Source organism: Cydia amplana, chromosome 5 (genome assembly GCF_948474715.1).
Source record: "Cydia amplana chromosome 5, ilCydAmpl1.1, whole genome shotgun sequence".
Classification (NCBI taxonomy): domain Eukaryota; kingdom Metazoa; phylum Arthropoda; class Insecta; order Lepidoptera; family Tortricidae; genus Cydia; species Cydia amplana.
In genome coordinates, this window is record NC_086073.1 from 1,752,388 (window position 1) to 1,765,966 (window position 13,579).

At 39.4% G+C, this 13,579-nt stretch overlaps 1 protein-coding gene across 1 annotated transcript in view; it reads left to right on the forward strand.

Moving 5' to 3' along the window:
* The window catches only part of LOC134648208 (uncharacterized), a 32,477-nt gene extending 20,619 nt beyond the window's left edge, over window positions 1–11,858 (forward strand). Inside the window, exons 3-7 of the mRNA XM_063502691.1 lie at window positions 9,447–9,583; window positions 9,989–10,160; window positions 10,536–10,646; window positions 10,917–11,059; window positions 11,532–11,858. Of these exons, the coding sequence (XP_063358761.1) occupies window positions 9,447–9,583; window positions 9,989–10,160; window positions 10,536–10,646; window positions 10,917–11,059; window positions 11,532–11,827 (859 nt within the window). The 3' untranslated portion in view covers window positions 11,828–11,858. The remainder of the gene's footprint in view (window positions 1–9,446; window positions 9,584–9,988; window positions 10,161–10,535; window positions 10,647–10,916; window positions 11,060–11,531) is intronic.
* The last annotated feature ends 1,721 nt before the right edge of the window (window positions 11,859–13,579 follow it).

The following is a 13,579-nucleotide window of genomic DNA, read 5'->3' on the forward strand; positions in this document are numbered from 1 at the left end:
ATTTTTATCGTTTATCACCATGCCTGTCACGTTCTAACAAGTATGTAAGTGCGAAAGTGACGGGCATAGTGATAGTCGATAAAAATGGAACCGTGCTGAGCCCCCTGGTATTAATGAAAGATTTGTAGTATTAAAATAAGTTTATAACTGCTATAGATATATATTTTCTGATCGCTGCATTAAGCGGTACAAGGTAAATTACGACTTAGCTCATACAACTCACCGCATCTGAAAACATTTTAAACTAAAGTCTATTTTTTATTCGGTAGACTAAAATGACATTTCGTAGTATGAACATCATGTGTCATTTCATTTCATACTATGAAATGTCATTTTAGTCTACCGAATAAAAAAATAGACTTTAATTGCTTATTATAAAATAAGCTCATAATAACTAGTACATATGTCATTTGTTAACAATGGTAAAATATCTACCACAATCCGCTAGCGCATGTATCTTTATCACAAAGTGTTTTTTTTTAAATCCCTTTAGATAAATTATACCTAACTAGGTACCAGTAAAATTACTAGTTAGGTGAAAATTTTTCTTTAAATCAGTCTTTAATCTGTAGGTACAGGTCAAGTGTGAACCCGAAAATAAAAATAATAATCTAAGTAGCATAAAATATATCTAAATAATAGCAGATATTACTAGGATAGGATGTTGTTTACTTGCAACCCCTTTTCTAAAAATTTCTAAACTAGAATTGACAAAAACAATAGGAACACACAGGTATAAAGATAAACAAAGGAATGGCCGCGCTGCGCCGCGGCTGCCGCTCTAAAAATAATACTGTAATCGCTCACTTGTTTTCAATTTTAGCTTAAGGACTCAAAGTGCAATATTGTTTGAATTGACAATAAGCGAAGTTACCGGCAAAAAAAACTTGTTTGTGCTGGAGGCTTCATAGACCGCCCATGCCAACCACGGTTATTCAATAATAAGTTGAATTTAAGTCTGCGTAAAGTTTACAATCGTTTGAACTGGTTCAAAACCTTATTATGAGGTAACAGCATAGACGGGGTTTTTATTTCGGTTACCGGTAACAGGGGTTAACTCGATCTGATACGGTTACCGAATCAAAGTGTTACCTTATCAGACGGTTACCGTTATGGTAGGGGTTTTTATAACCACTTCTAAAATAACCCTATGAAAAACCCCGGTTAAGGTAACCGGTTCCGGTCCCTGGTAAGAAGTATTAAAATGTAATATGGATCTATTGACTTTGAAACCAAAAGTTTTGTGTCACCGCATGTTTTGTGCGAATGTGCTCATCGAACTTTTTAAAATTTCTGAATAGGTTCAGAACCCCTTGTAAATTTCATTCGATAGCGCGATGAGCGTTCGCGATTGCGCTGTCTATTTTTGTATGGGATTTTGAACAGCGCGTCAAGCGGGACGTTTTGGAAACTCAAATCCAACAAACAGCGATTTTCTTTATAAATTTCAAAAAAATGGCGCGCACTGTTGTCATACGTCAAACACGGTAGTCCGCAACGTAGGACGACAACCCGCACACAATCCTACGCGGCGGACTACATCGGTGGGCGGGGCTTGCAGGATTTGTAGGACCCAAGAGGCATCCTACTTGGGTTTGTAGGACGGCACGTAGTCCGCGACCCCCATACACAATCCTACCCAATGAGGCAGACTACGAGGCGGACTACAAGGTAGGAGTGTGAATGGAGGGCTTTACACTTAACGCGTACGTCACGTCACGCGCTATCGAATGAAATTTACACTAGGGGTACAGTTGTTGTGTCTGGACCATTTGTGTTGGACCGTGAGTTATCTTAAGTCTCTTAAGTCAGTTCAATAAATAAGTGAACATTGTAAACATGGATGCTGGGAGCGAATATCTTTCATGTGAATAAATTTAATAGGGTGCATTGGGGTAAATCTGAACGCGGGGTTATTTAGAAAATGGCAAATATGTATCTACTAAACTAGAAAGATTTTCTACTGTAGCACAGAATAAATAATACTGTAGCAACAGTACGCAAGATGCCATATAAGCGTTGCCGTGGCGTAACTGTTGCTAAAGTATGCAGTGTTTCTAGTTAAGTAGATATTTGCCATATTCAAAATTACCCCGCTCTACCCCAGCACCTATTAGTGTCACACACATACCTATAAATAAACTCCCAGAAGATCGACACATCTCATAAACTCCTCGACAAATTAACAGGGAATGCATTGAATCTCTTCCCACGCTTCGAAGATGGAACTGGGTCACTTCTTATCCATGTCTTATACACGCTATGCGAGTTATGCGTAATTGCATCAGATTTACAATGTTAGTATTAAATTCATACTGTTGAGATTTAAAATTGCCGCATAAGTGTACATACTGTAAATTAATTACTGAATTGATCGCTAGATGTCTCTTTTTAAAATGCAAACTAGCTAACGGTATGTTTTCTAAAAACAATGGAGTCAAACAGTTTCCATGGTCAAGTCAGTAACCAAAAAATAAAGTGACAGTGATACAGTGAAGTGAAGTATAGTAGTAGTAAAAGTAACAGTGCTTAGTGATAGGAAAGTGAACCTTAAAGTGCAGTGTTTAAGTGCGGATTTAGAACAGCCAGGTGCGAACATTTGGTCCTATTCGAGTCGGATCAGGCTGTGACGCGAGTGATAGTGCAGTGCAAAGTGGACTCTATCGGATTGCACTAAGGACTATAATTGAGTAAGATCGTTCCGTTTATTTAAACTTGTAGAATTTCGCGGAGTGTGCTTTGGACTTGTAAAATTTTCGGTGATATTTGGGACTTAGAATATTTCGTAGTGTTCTGAAACATAGTCTAGTTTTCGAGTATCCGAGACATAGAAAATTTTCATAGAATTTGGGACATAGAAAAATTCTGTGATTAACAAAGACTTAGAATATTTTTCACTAACTTGTGTCTTAAAAGTTTGGAACTTTGAAAATTCTTGGAATTTGAACTCGGTGAAAATGGAAGCCTTATTCGTAGTTCAAGCGGATAACTTACATCTTCTTCAGAAAGCAGCTGCAAACTTCAAGAAGTGTCCCAAGGCGAGACTTAACAAGTCATACTTGCAAGTCAGACTACAGAATTTAGACAAACTTTGGGAAGTTTTTCAAAACACACACCGAGAGATAGTGAAGATAGCGACAGCAGAACAACGAAATAGGCACGAATATTTTACACAAGAGATATACGACAATGGAGAAGAGTTGTATATAGACACCAAAGCAGAGATACTTGCGAAATTAGAAGACGAGCAAACGAGTCATACACAAGGAACGGAGAAGCAATCCATCAGACCACAGAGCCAGGAAGTGAAGCTACCTAAGATTAATATACCACAGTTCAATGGAAATTACAATGATTGGGGGACTTTCAAGGATCTTTACACATCTCTCATTCATAATCAGAGTTCATTGAGCCCAGTGCAGAAATTGCACTATTTGAAGAGTAGTCTTAGTGGCGAAGCTGAACAACTGCTAAAGCACATTCAAATTACTGAGAAAAATTACGAAGTAGCATGGAATACCTTACACAACAGATACAATAACAAGAGGATTATGGTTAACTCAATCTTGAACAGATTTTTGGGTCAAAAGAAACTGAGCGTTGAATCTGCCAAAGGTGTCAAAGAATTGCTGGATATTTCTACAGAATGTCTAAACAGCTTGAAGAACAATGACATTAATATCGAAAACTGGGATCCAATCATAATACATCTATTGGTGAGCAAGTTAGATACTGAGTCACACAAGCATTGGGAAGAGGATCTGAAGACATTATCTGTGGAAGACTTGCCGACATTGGAACAATTCAGCAAATTTTTGGAGGGAAGATTTAGAGTTTTGGAGATGGTTCAAACTGCGCACCCAAAAGAGAAGCCTCAAGTTAGAGCCAAGACATTCCATGCAACTGCTACGCCTAGCAGTACCACAGACTCCAATCAACAATGCGGTTTCTGTAACGAGGATCATTTCATCTACAACTGCAAGGAGTTTGCTAAATTGGATCCCGAGCAACGATCCAAGGAGGTTCAAACAAGGAGTCTTTGCTTCAACTGTCTACGGCCTGGACATAGCGTGAGATTTTGCAAGCGTAATACTTCATGCCTGCGTTGTAAGAGAAAGCATCACACACTATTGCACGTTACTAAAACTAACACTGTATCACTCGAAGAGAAACCAGAGCAAGAAAACAAAGAGCAAGCTACACCAACAATCAACATAGTATCTCACTGTGCCTCTCAGAGACGGGTTACTCTTTTAGCTACAGCACTAGTGAATATTATGACAAACAGAGGAGCACAAGTAGTTCGAGCACTCATAGATCCATGTTCGGAAGAGTCATTTATATCAGAGGAGACAGTCAACAAACTACAACTCAAACGAACAAGGGTGGAGGGTCAAGTGACAGGGGTTGCGAAGATGTCGACTCCGATCAAGCACGCGGCGGAGATACAAATTGTGTCGAGAATAAACAAGAGCTACAAGCTAAACTGCACCGCCTACGTGACGAAGGAAGTTACTGACATAATGCCTGTTACGAAGATCAATAAAGAACAATGGACTCAACTACATGGCTTGGAGTTAGCTGATCCCACATACTACAATCCTGGAGAGATAGATTTGTTACTTGGTGTGCATGTCTATACAGACATTTTAATGAGTGGAGTCATCAAGGGCAAACCAGGATCACCGATAGCGCAACAGACGTTATTCGGATGGATAATATCAGGTGGAGCACCCGCCGAAGAGCACGGGAAAAATGGAAAAATTGTTAGCATGCATTTGAGTGTGAGCCTAGACAACATGCTGCAAAGATTTTGGGAATCGGAGACGCTAGATACTGAGAGTAAAAACACTCTGACGCCTCTAGAGAAAAGAGCTGAAGAGATTTATGAGAAAACACTAGCGAGAGATGAGGATGGGAGATTCATTGTTGGACTACCATTCGTACGAGATACACCGATTGTTCCTGAAAATTCCCGTTCAATTGCTGTCAAAAGACTAGAATGTCTGGAGAGGAAGTTAACACACAACAGCAAATTGAAAACTGAGTACGATAACGTGATTAAAGAGTACCTTACCTTAAAACACATGGAACCGGTAGGCAAGCCTGAGAAAGATGAGAAAACAGTCTACCTTCCACACCATGCTGTGGTTCGCGAGGATCGAGAGACCACGAAAGTGAGAGTAGTTTTTGACGCATCCTGTAAAGGATCTAATGGAGTATCTCTCAATGATGAACTACTGGTTGGACCGACTCTGCTAGAAGAGCTAAGAGACGTCATCATGAGATGGAGACAAAACAAGATTTGTTTTGTGGCAGACATCGTAAAGATGTATCGACAGATCAAAGTTCGAGAAGCAGACACTGACTATCAGAGAATTTTGTATAGATTCGATCCAAAAGACGAGATTCAAGATTTCAGAATGCTAACTGTCACATTTGGCACAGCATCAGCACCATTTTTGGCAATAAGAACACTAAAACAGCTGGCCAAAGAAGAGAAAGACGCATTTCCTATAGCATCTGAAATTATAGACAGAGACTTTTACATGGATGATGTACTTACAGGATTTGATGATGTGAAGTCAGCATTAGAAGCACACGAAGAGCTGAACAAAGTAATGAGCAAATGTGGATTTGAGTTACAAAAGTGGGCTTCTAACAGCAGAGAATTTATGTCGGCCATACAACCTGAAAAGAGAGAGAGTTCAAACACAGTAGACATGAGTAGAAAGAGCCAAATAAAGACACTCGGAATAATTTGGAATATTGATGAAGACAAACTCAAAGTTACACAAAAAGAAATCAATACTGAGAAACCTGTCACAAAGAGAAATGTACTCGGACAGATCGCTTCACTTTTCGATCCGTTGGGTTGGTTAGCACCAGCAATCATGAAGGCAAAAATGTTCATGCAAAAGCTATGGCTGGAAAAGCTAGATTGGGATGAAGAACTACCCACAGATCTAAAAGACGAATGGATCCAGTACCAAGAAGACTTACCTGCGTTATCAGCGATACAGATTGATCGTTGGACTGGTTCTAGTAAAAATTCAGCGATCGAGTTACATGGATTTTCCGACGCATGCCAGACAGGATATGCAGCAGTCGTGTACCTCCGAGTTGTACCCAAAGATGGATCACAATGTCAAGTGTCTTTAATTACAGCAAAAACAAAAGTAGCACCAGTTGTTAAACCGCTGTCTTTGCCACGCCTTGAACTATGTGGATCATCGCTACTTAGCAAACTCATGAAACACGTGATGAAAGTTCTAAATATCGAGTTGCAACAAACCTACGCGTGGGTAGACTCCAAAGTGGTTTTAGCCTGGATAAAAGGAGATCCAAACCGATGGACACCCTATGTCAAAAATCGAGTGATTGACATAAGGAGCAACTTAGACACACACTGGTTATATGTCAATACAAAGGATAACCCAGCAGATCCAGCTTCCAGAGGTCTGTCACCCAGCAAGCTGAAACAAAATCAGTTATGGTTCAATGGTCCGGAGTTCTTACGTGAACCTGATTTCACCATACCCGTCGACTCCATACCTGAAACAGAGTTAGAGAAACGCTTGTTAATAAAGTGTAAGATCACAACCATAGACACAGACTCTGAAAAGCTTACCTTACTGAAGAAATACTCGTCACTGCAAAAACTTCTGGACGTGATTTCATATTGTAGAAGATGGCTGAAGATCCTGAAAAAAGAAAAGAATGTTAGTAAACATATAACCTGTGAAGAAAAAGATGAAGCACTTACCTTGTGTTTAAAGATGTCCCAAGAGATAGAATTTCCTGAAGAAATTGATCACCTGAAAAGTGAAAAAGCAATTAAGAAAAGCAGTCGTCTACTGCAATTCACACCTTATCTGGATGATAAAGGTCTTTTGAGATTAGGAGGAAGACTGAAACACTCAGAGTTGAGTATGGATCAAAAGCATCCTATTATAATAACAAAAAACAACGTATTGTTACCTGTTTTGTTGGATGATGCTCACAAAAACACTCTTCATGGAGGGCCTCATCTCATGACACCATATTTGAGAAGCAAATACTGGATTATTAAAGGAGGTTCTTCAATAAGGCAGTTTTACAAGAAGTGTATAACGTGTGCAAGATACAATGCGAAAACTAATACTCAGTTGATGGGAAACTTACCGGAAGTTCGAGTGAAACCTTCACGCCCTTTTCTTATAAGCGGTGTTGACTTTGCCGGTCCCATCACATGCAGAATGAGTAAAGGTCGAGGAGCTAAGACATACAAGGCATATATTGCTTTATTCGTTTGTATGTCCACCAAAGCAATACATTTGGAACTAGTCAGCGATATGACCACAGAAGCGTTTATCGCTGCCTTCAAAAGATTTGTGTCTAGACGTGGTCATTGCAAGGAACTATGGAGTGATCATGGTACTACATTCGTTGCAGCTGAAAAAGAACTATTAAAGATGTGGCAACAGAGTCGCAACGAAATTCCAGAAGACTTGCTCAAAAGTTTAGACGACAGAGGCACTCGTTGGAGATATATTCCCCCTGGAGCACCAAACTTTGGAGGACTATGGGAGGCCGGTGTAAAATCGACGAAGTATCATCTGAAAAGAATAATGCAAGACGCAACCCTGACTTTCGAAGAATTTTATACGGTCCTTTCGCAAGTTGAAGCGTGCCTTAACTCGCGTCCATTGGCTCCATTAGGCGATGATTTAGATTATTTGACACCCGGACATTTTCTGGTCGGCGAACCCTTGATTTGCTTACCAGATCGCAGTAATGAGCAGAGTAACATATCCAGCTTGTCGAGATGGCAGTTGACCCAACGCATGTTACGAGATTTTTGGATTAAATGGCAAAGCGAATACCTTTCTCGTTTGCAATTGCGTCCAAAATGGAATACACCTAAAAAGGATTTAGAAGTTGGAGAACTGGTATTGATCAAAGATGGAAGATTTCCACCAGCGAACTGGAGAGTAGGCAGAGTACTTAAGAAATACCCTGGCACTGATGGATTGACTCGTATGTATGACATTCGCACAGCTTTCGGGATCTCACAACGGCCGATTACCAAGCTGTGTCGACTTCCTAACTAGTGATCAAGGAATACTTCCTTGGCGGCGGAGGATGTTGAGATTTAAAATTGCCGCATAAGTGTACATACTGTAAATTAATTACTGAATTGATCGCTAGATGTCTCTTTTTAAAATGCAAACTAGCTAACGGTATGTTTTCTAAAAACAATGGAGTCAAACAGTTTCCATGGTCAAGTCAGTAACCAAAAAATAAAGTGACAGTGATACAGTGAAGTGAAGTATAGTAGTAGTAAAAGTAACAGTGCTTAGTGATAGGAAAGTGAACCTTAAAGTGCAGTGTTTAAGTGCGGATTTAGAACAGCCAGGTGCGAACACATACCAATTTCAAATCATCCCTCTTAAATTAACACAACCTCAAATATATATTATCATACTTCCTATCTCGCACAGTCTGTGGAATAAACTGTCGCCCGTAATTTCCGGACCGACACGATTGAAACAGGTTATTTCATACAGCATTTCCATACAAAGTGACCATTTTTATTTAAATAAAATAAACAAACCGGGGTAATGGCACGTGGTCGTTGCATCGAGAATCGTTTAAAAGTCGGTTTGGTTCAATTTGAACATCATTACTATGTAAATATTTCGCGACCAATTTTCTCTCCGATAAGAATAGCTAGGTAATTTTATGTTATGCATAAGAGCCTGGCCTACTCCTTGTGCGACATTCATGAAAAACTCAGTTTAATCTGAGTTTAATCTCAGTTAAAAAAAAAGTTTAATCTGTGGAATGAACTGTCGCCTGCGGGATTTCCGGACCGATACGACCATCAAACCTTCAAGAAAAGAGCGTACTCTCATCTTAAAGGCCGGTAACGCGCTTACAACCCCTCTGGTGTTGCCCGTGTCCATGGGCGACGGTAATCGCTTATCATCAGGCGTCTCCTCGTTTGCCTCCTATAACATTAAAAAATCTCATTGTGATATTTTTCGTCTTGCTTGTATGTATTTTGGTGCGAGCGACATGCGAATGATATCAAATTGAGGTTAATGAGTAAAGTTTCAATGCCGCTTTTAGTCTGCTCGTTTCTTGTCTGGCTCTCGCTGCAGATTACATAAAGCCCACAGATGTGTCACTTTTGTGTAGAACTGAATGTTCCCACTCTATCTTAAATTATTAATATTTATAAATACATACATACTAATAATAAAATTGTGCCGGCATTTTGCCTCTTGCAAAAATAGAGATACTGCTCGGAAAAAAATCGTGTAAGATTAATAATTTGAAAGAGATCACTCTTAAGCGATAATAGTCTTGTCTGCAGTAATTAATATTAATTAACAATATGCTTAGGCTTTTATGTTATTTTTGGCGTTCAATAATACCTAATACTGTATTGTCGTCAATAGAAGCGGTTACACAGTGTCAAGAGGTTTGGCGGCGGCGGCGAGCGACGCCGGCCGCGCCGACTGGCTCGTGAACGGCGTGCGCGCCGACGCCGCCTACGCCGACTATCTTGAGACGCTGCAGCGCAATACTAGTGCAGGTATAACACCAACAGGAGGTTGAGTGACAATTTAACATTTTAACTAATTTTAACATGTGTATTAGGGCGATCGATGCTTTATGTTACGGCGCACTTAATGCATTTATTATTAGTAAAAAAGCGCGAATGGTCGTATAATATTGCTCCAGGTTATATTTAATCAACAATAACGATTTACGACGATTAACGACGGCGATTTAATATTAAGTTTATTTAATCAAATAGCTGTAATTATTTGGATGCGCTTTGAAAAATACATAATAATTATAATAAACAAACAAATTAACTAATATACCTATCACAAACTCCAACATTCATATATGTTTTAGAAATAAAATGAGTTTCTGATTTACCTAATTAGTGATCAATAAATATCTATTTACAAACTAAAAAATCTATATACAGAGCTAACAACGATGTGGTCTAAAGACACAAAAGCGGTGAGGTTTTCGTCGGCGTTGGTCGCTCCAGCTGGTGGCTGGAGATTGTTCGCTGGCGGCGTTGGTGCTGCGTCGGCGGCGAGAGCACTCGTTGCGGCGATCGAGATACCCGTCGACGTTGATGAAGCCGAACGCAGGTTGGTGACACTTGCCTTTTTGTCCCATGAAAAGACTCTCATCATTTACACATCTTTATAGTATACATACAACTCTCAACTCTTCGTAGCAAGGAACCTTAGGGCCAGTTAAATCATTAATTAACCACGCTAGATGCACTGATGACTGTCACTCAGTAATGAAGCATGAAACTGGCCATGTAATAAAATTGAGAAAACGTTTTTATGATGGTAATTGCCTTGGTGCAACCGACCCTTTGTCTAAAGAATAAACTTTCATTATTATTTGCCGTATCGTGTTTACTCGATCGTGATAATTGATAATGTAATCGTATGTCAGTTGGTTTTCTTTCTATTGATTTTCTTTCTATAAGGAACAAATGTATTTGTATACAGGGTAGTTTCTGCCCTTGTGAACGAGGCGCACGATGAAACATCGCCGGCCGGCGGTGTGGCGACCGGCCTGGCTGTGGTAGATCGCATTGACACCTACATTGCACTTGTCACGTACGTATTTTACTTTAGTGTTACATAAACCTGACATGTTATTACATAAAGACTACATAATTATTGTATGAACTATAGAAATATATCAATCTTTGAAAATTGCATAAATTGTCATTGTTACTTTTAAGTTACAATAATGGATGAAATGGATCCAATTCAACCTTCATTCAACATATTCTTATAATAATCAACCGTGCTTACTGACTGTAACATCAGTAGATAATAGCTATAACCTAATCTCACCTTTGACATATTGTTCTGTGAATATAGAGGCCTATCGGTGCCGTTCGGCTCGCTGCCACCCTGGAGCGTGGATGGCACGGGTGGTGAGGGCAGCGCTGCCAACGCTCGAGATTCGCCCGCTGGACCGATTGATCTCGCACCTGCAATTTTACTCAACGAGAACGTCTGTGGTTAGTGTGCTGTAGTTTCCCGCAAGATTGTAATAGTATAAAGTAGATTTGAATAAATCATTATGAAATACAAGTGGTCACTCTCCTGTGTGGACTATAATTGTCGGCTTGAGTGGGTAAAACAATATCACACAGATTAATTGAAAAGAAGAATACCTAACCGTTTACTTTAAATATGTCCATGTCCATAGGGGAAATGTGAAACTAGTTGCTATGTAAGTAGAGTTTGCAATTCGGATCCGAAATGTATGAAATTATCCGGATCTGGATCCGGATCCGCGGATCTTCCCATACATTTCGGATCCCTCGTGCAAACCCTATATGTAAGCCTTATAATACTATAACAGTTATGTGTATCTATCTACGCTATTTTTCCCGAGAAATGCAACTGAAATAATCAACATTTACTAATTATCGCATAAATATGTCGGAAATACGCTATCCTTATCGTAATGTGTTGCCTTATGTGCAGGTACTCGCTACGTGCTTGGGGCTGAATCATCAAGCGCCCTAGCGCAAGCAGCTGCCTCACTAGCAACCAGCGCGGGCGACGAGCTCGGCCTAGCGATAGAACGCGCCCGCGTCGGCGTGTTACCCGGCGGCGTGCTGGCATTAGAATCGGCGGCGCCGCCTTCGCTCCAGCCTCTAGTCGGCGCGACGGTCAATGCTTCTCTTCCCTATGCTGCGGTGAATGTAGTGCAGCAGCGAGGCGATGCGCTTGCTAGCCATGCTGACAGTCGCAGCGGTGGGCTTTCTTCGCGTTTCTAACATTACACATATTTGTTAACAATGAAGTATTGTAGATTTATAACATTGAGTTTCCAAATGCAAGGTTGCCTCAACTCAACCGTTTGAAATGATATGCCCCTGTAACAATTTGTAAGTCATTATATATAAACGTGTTTAACTCTTGTATAGACACTTCTGCTTATATTATAGGTTCAAAAGTATTTCTCTCAATAATGTTGTCCATAGTATAGTTAATTACAATGTTATCTGAAATATTTTTCTCACTGCACCCAATACAGAAATTTTCTGTTTTGCTTTAAGGCATCACGTCAGCTATTTAGTATTTATTTTTATTGTAAATTAAATAATAAGTAAAGTTATACTAAGTGTGTTGAACAGGTACCAAGGTGCGTCCGGTAGCTTGTTTTATTTAAGAAGACTTATAAGCATAATACTCATAAAAACTATATTATTCTTATGAAGCGCATTTATATTGTTAACTACTAATAATTATATTTATTTCGTTATCGTATGTTACTGTTCAATAAAATCGTTGCTATAATTAAAACATGCTGTTTTATTCATATCCCCCAATTGATTTATCACTACACAATAGGTTCGTCTGGAACATGCGAAATTATATTATATCGATACATATAACTTTTCATTTTATTATTCACGAATAAAATTTACAGAATAAATTATATTAATTCTCAATTTTTATTAAGCAGAAACGTCTGCGAACGATGTTATTAAGGGTAGGGTCCCCTTGACCCATATGGTGGAAAGATTTGCTGCCTATGGATGAGGTCTTGGTGGTTCAGAAGGCAGAGCGTTGGAGTATCGATCCAGAGGCCGTGAGTTCAAGTCTCACCAAAGACAGTAATTTTTCCACTTTTAAATTTATTCTAAGCTTATAATATATTATATATACTATGGGAAGCAGTAATTTCATCATAGATGACGTCACAATATAGATAATATACCTACAGAATCACTCAAACAGACAATAATGCGGAAATCTAGGCTAACCCGCACAAACAAGTATGTACTTGAGTATCTGAGTAGAAACTCTTGTTCCACGACTAGGTATAATAACTTGTAGGTACTTACACTAGGTAATTCGTATGCGACAACATATAACTGTTATCTGAACTGGCGATAATAATTATTAAGCGTAAGGTACTGTTACTCGCAACAAATAAATTTTCATTGTCGGCGAAAGCAATAAGCCTAATGGCTTTAGCGGAGGCTATTGCGACGTAAGTATAACTGTTTGACTGTCAGAATCAGACCTCAGAATAAGTGAGAATTGTGAATATTCACAACTCGCAAGTCACTACGCAGCGCATAGGGTACCTAACCAACAAATCATGTGTGATCCCTGACTACGTTCATTTAAGCGATCGTGAAGTTTATGTCAAATCAATATCTTAACAACACAACTTTGGGAACAAATCCGGCCTTCACCACTGGAGGGTTTCGTCACTTTTTCTTTAATATATGACATCTATTTCAGTTTATAACATCTTAACAAACTGTTAATTCAGAATCCACCCTAAGTAGCCACCATCCAAAGAAACTCAGTTAGGGTGTTAGTATACCAACATGATAGACGTGAAAGATGACCGCTAATTCGAACGTCAGCATGATATTTGAATCATGTTATTTAGTTATCGTACTTATCGTGCGTCTCGCCCACGCGGACGGACATGTACCAGCGAAATGCACGATAACATGATTCAAATATCATTCTGATGTCAGTGTACGGTGGAATTGGCCTGAATGGTT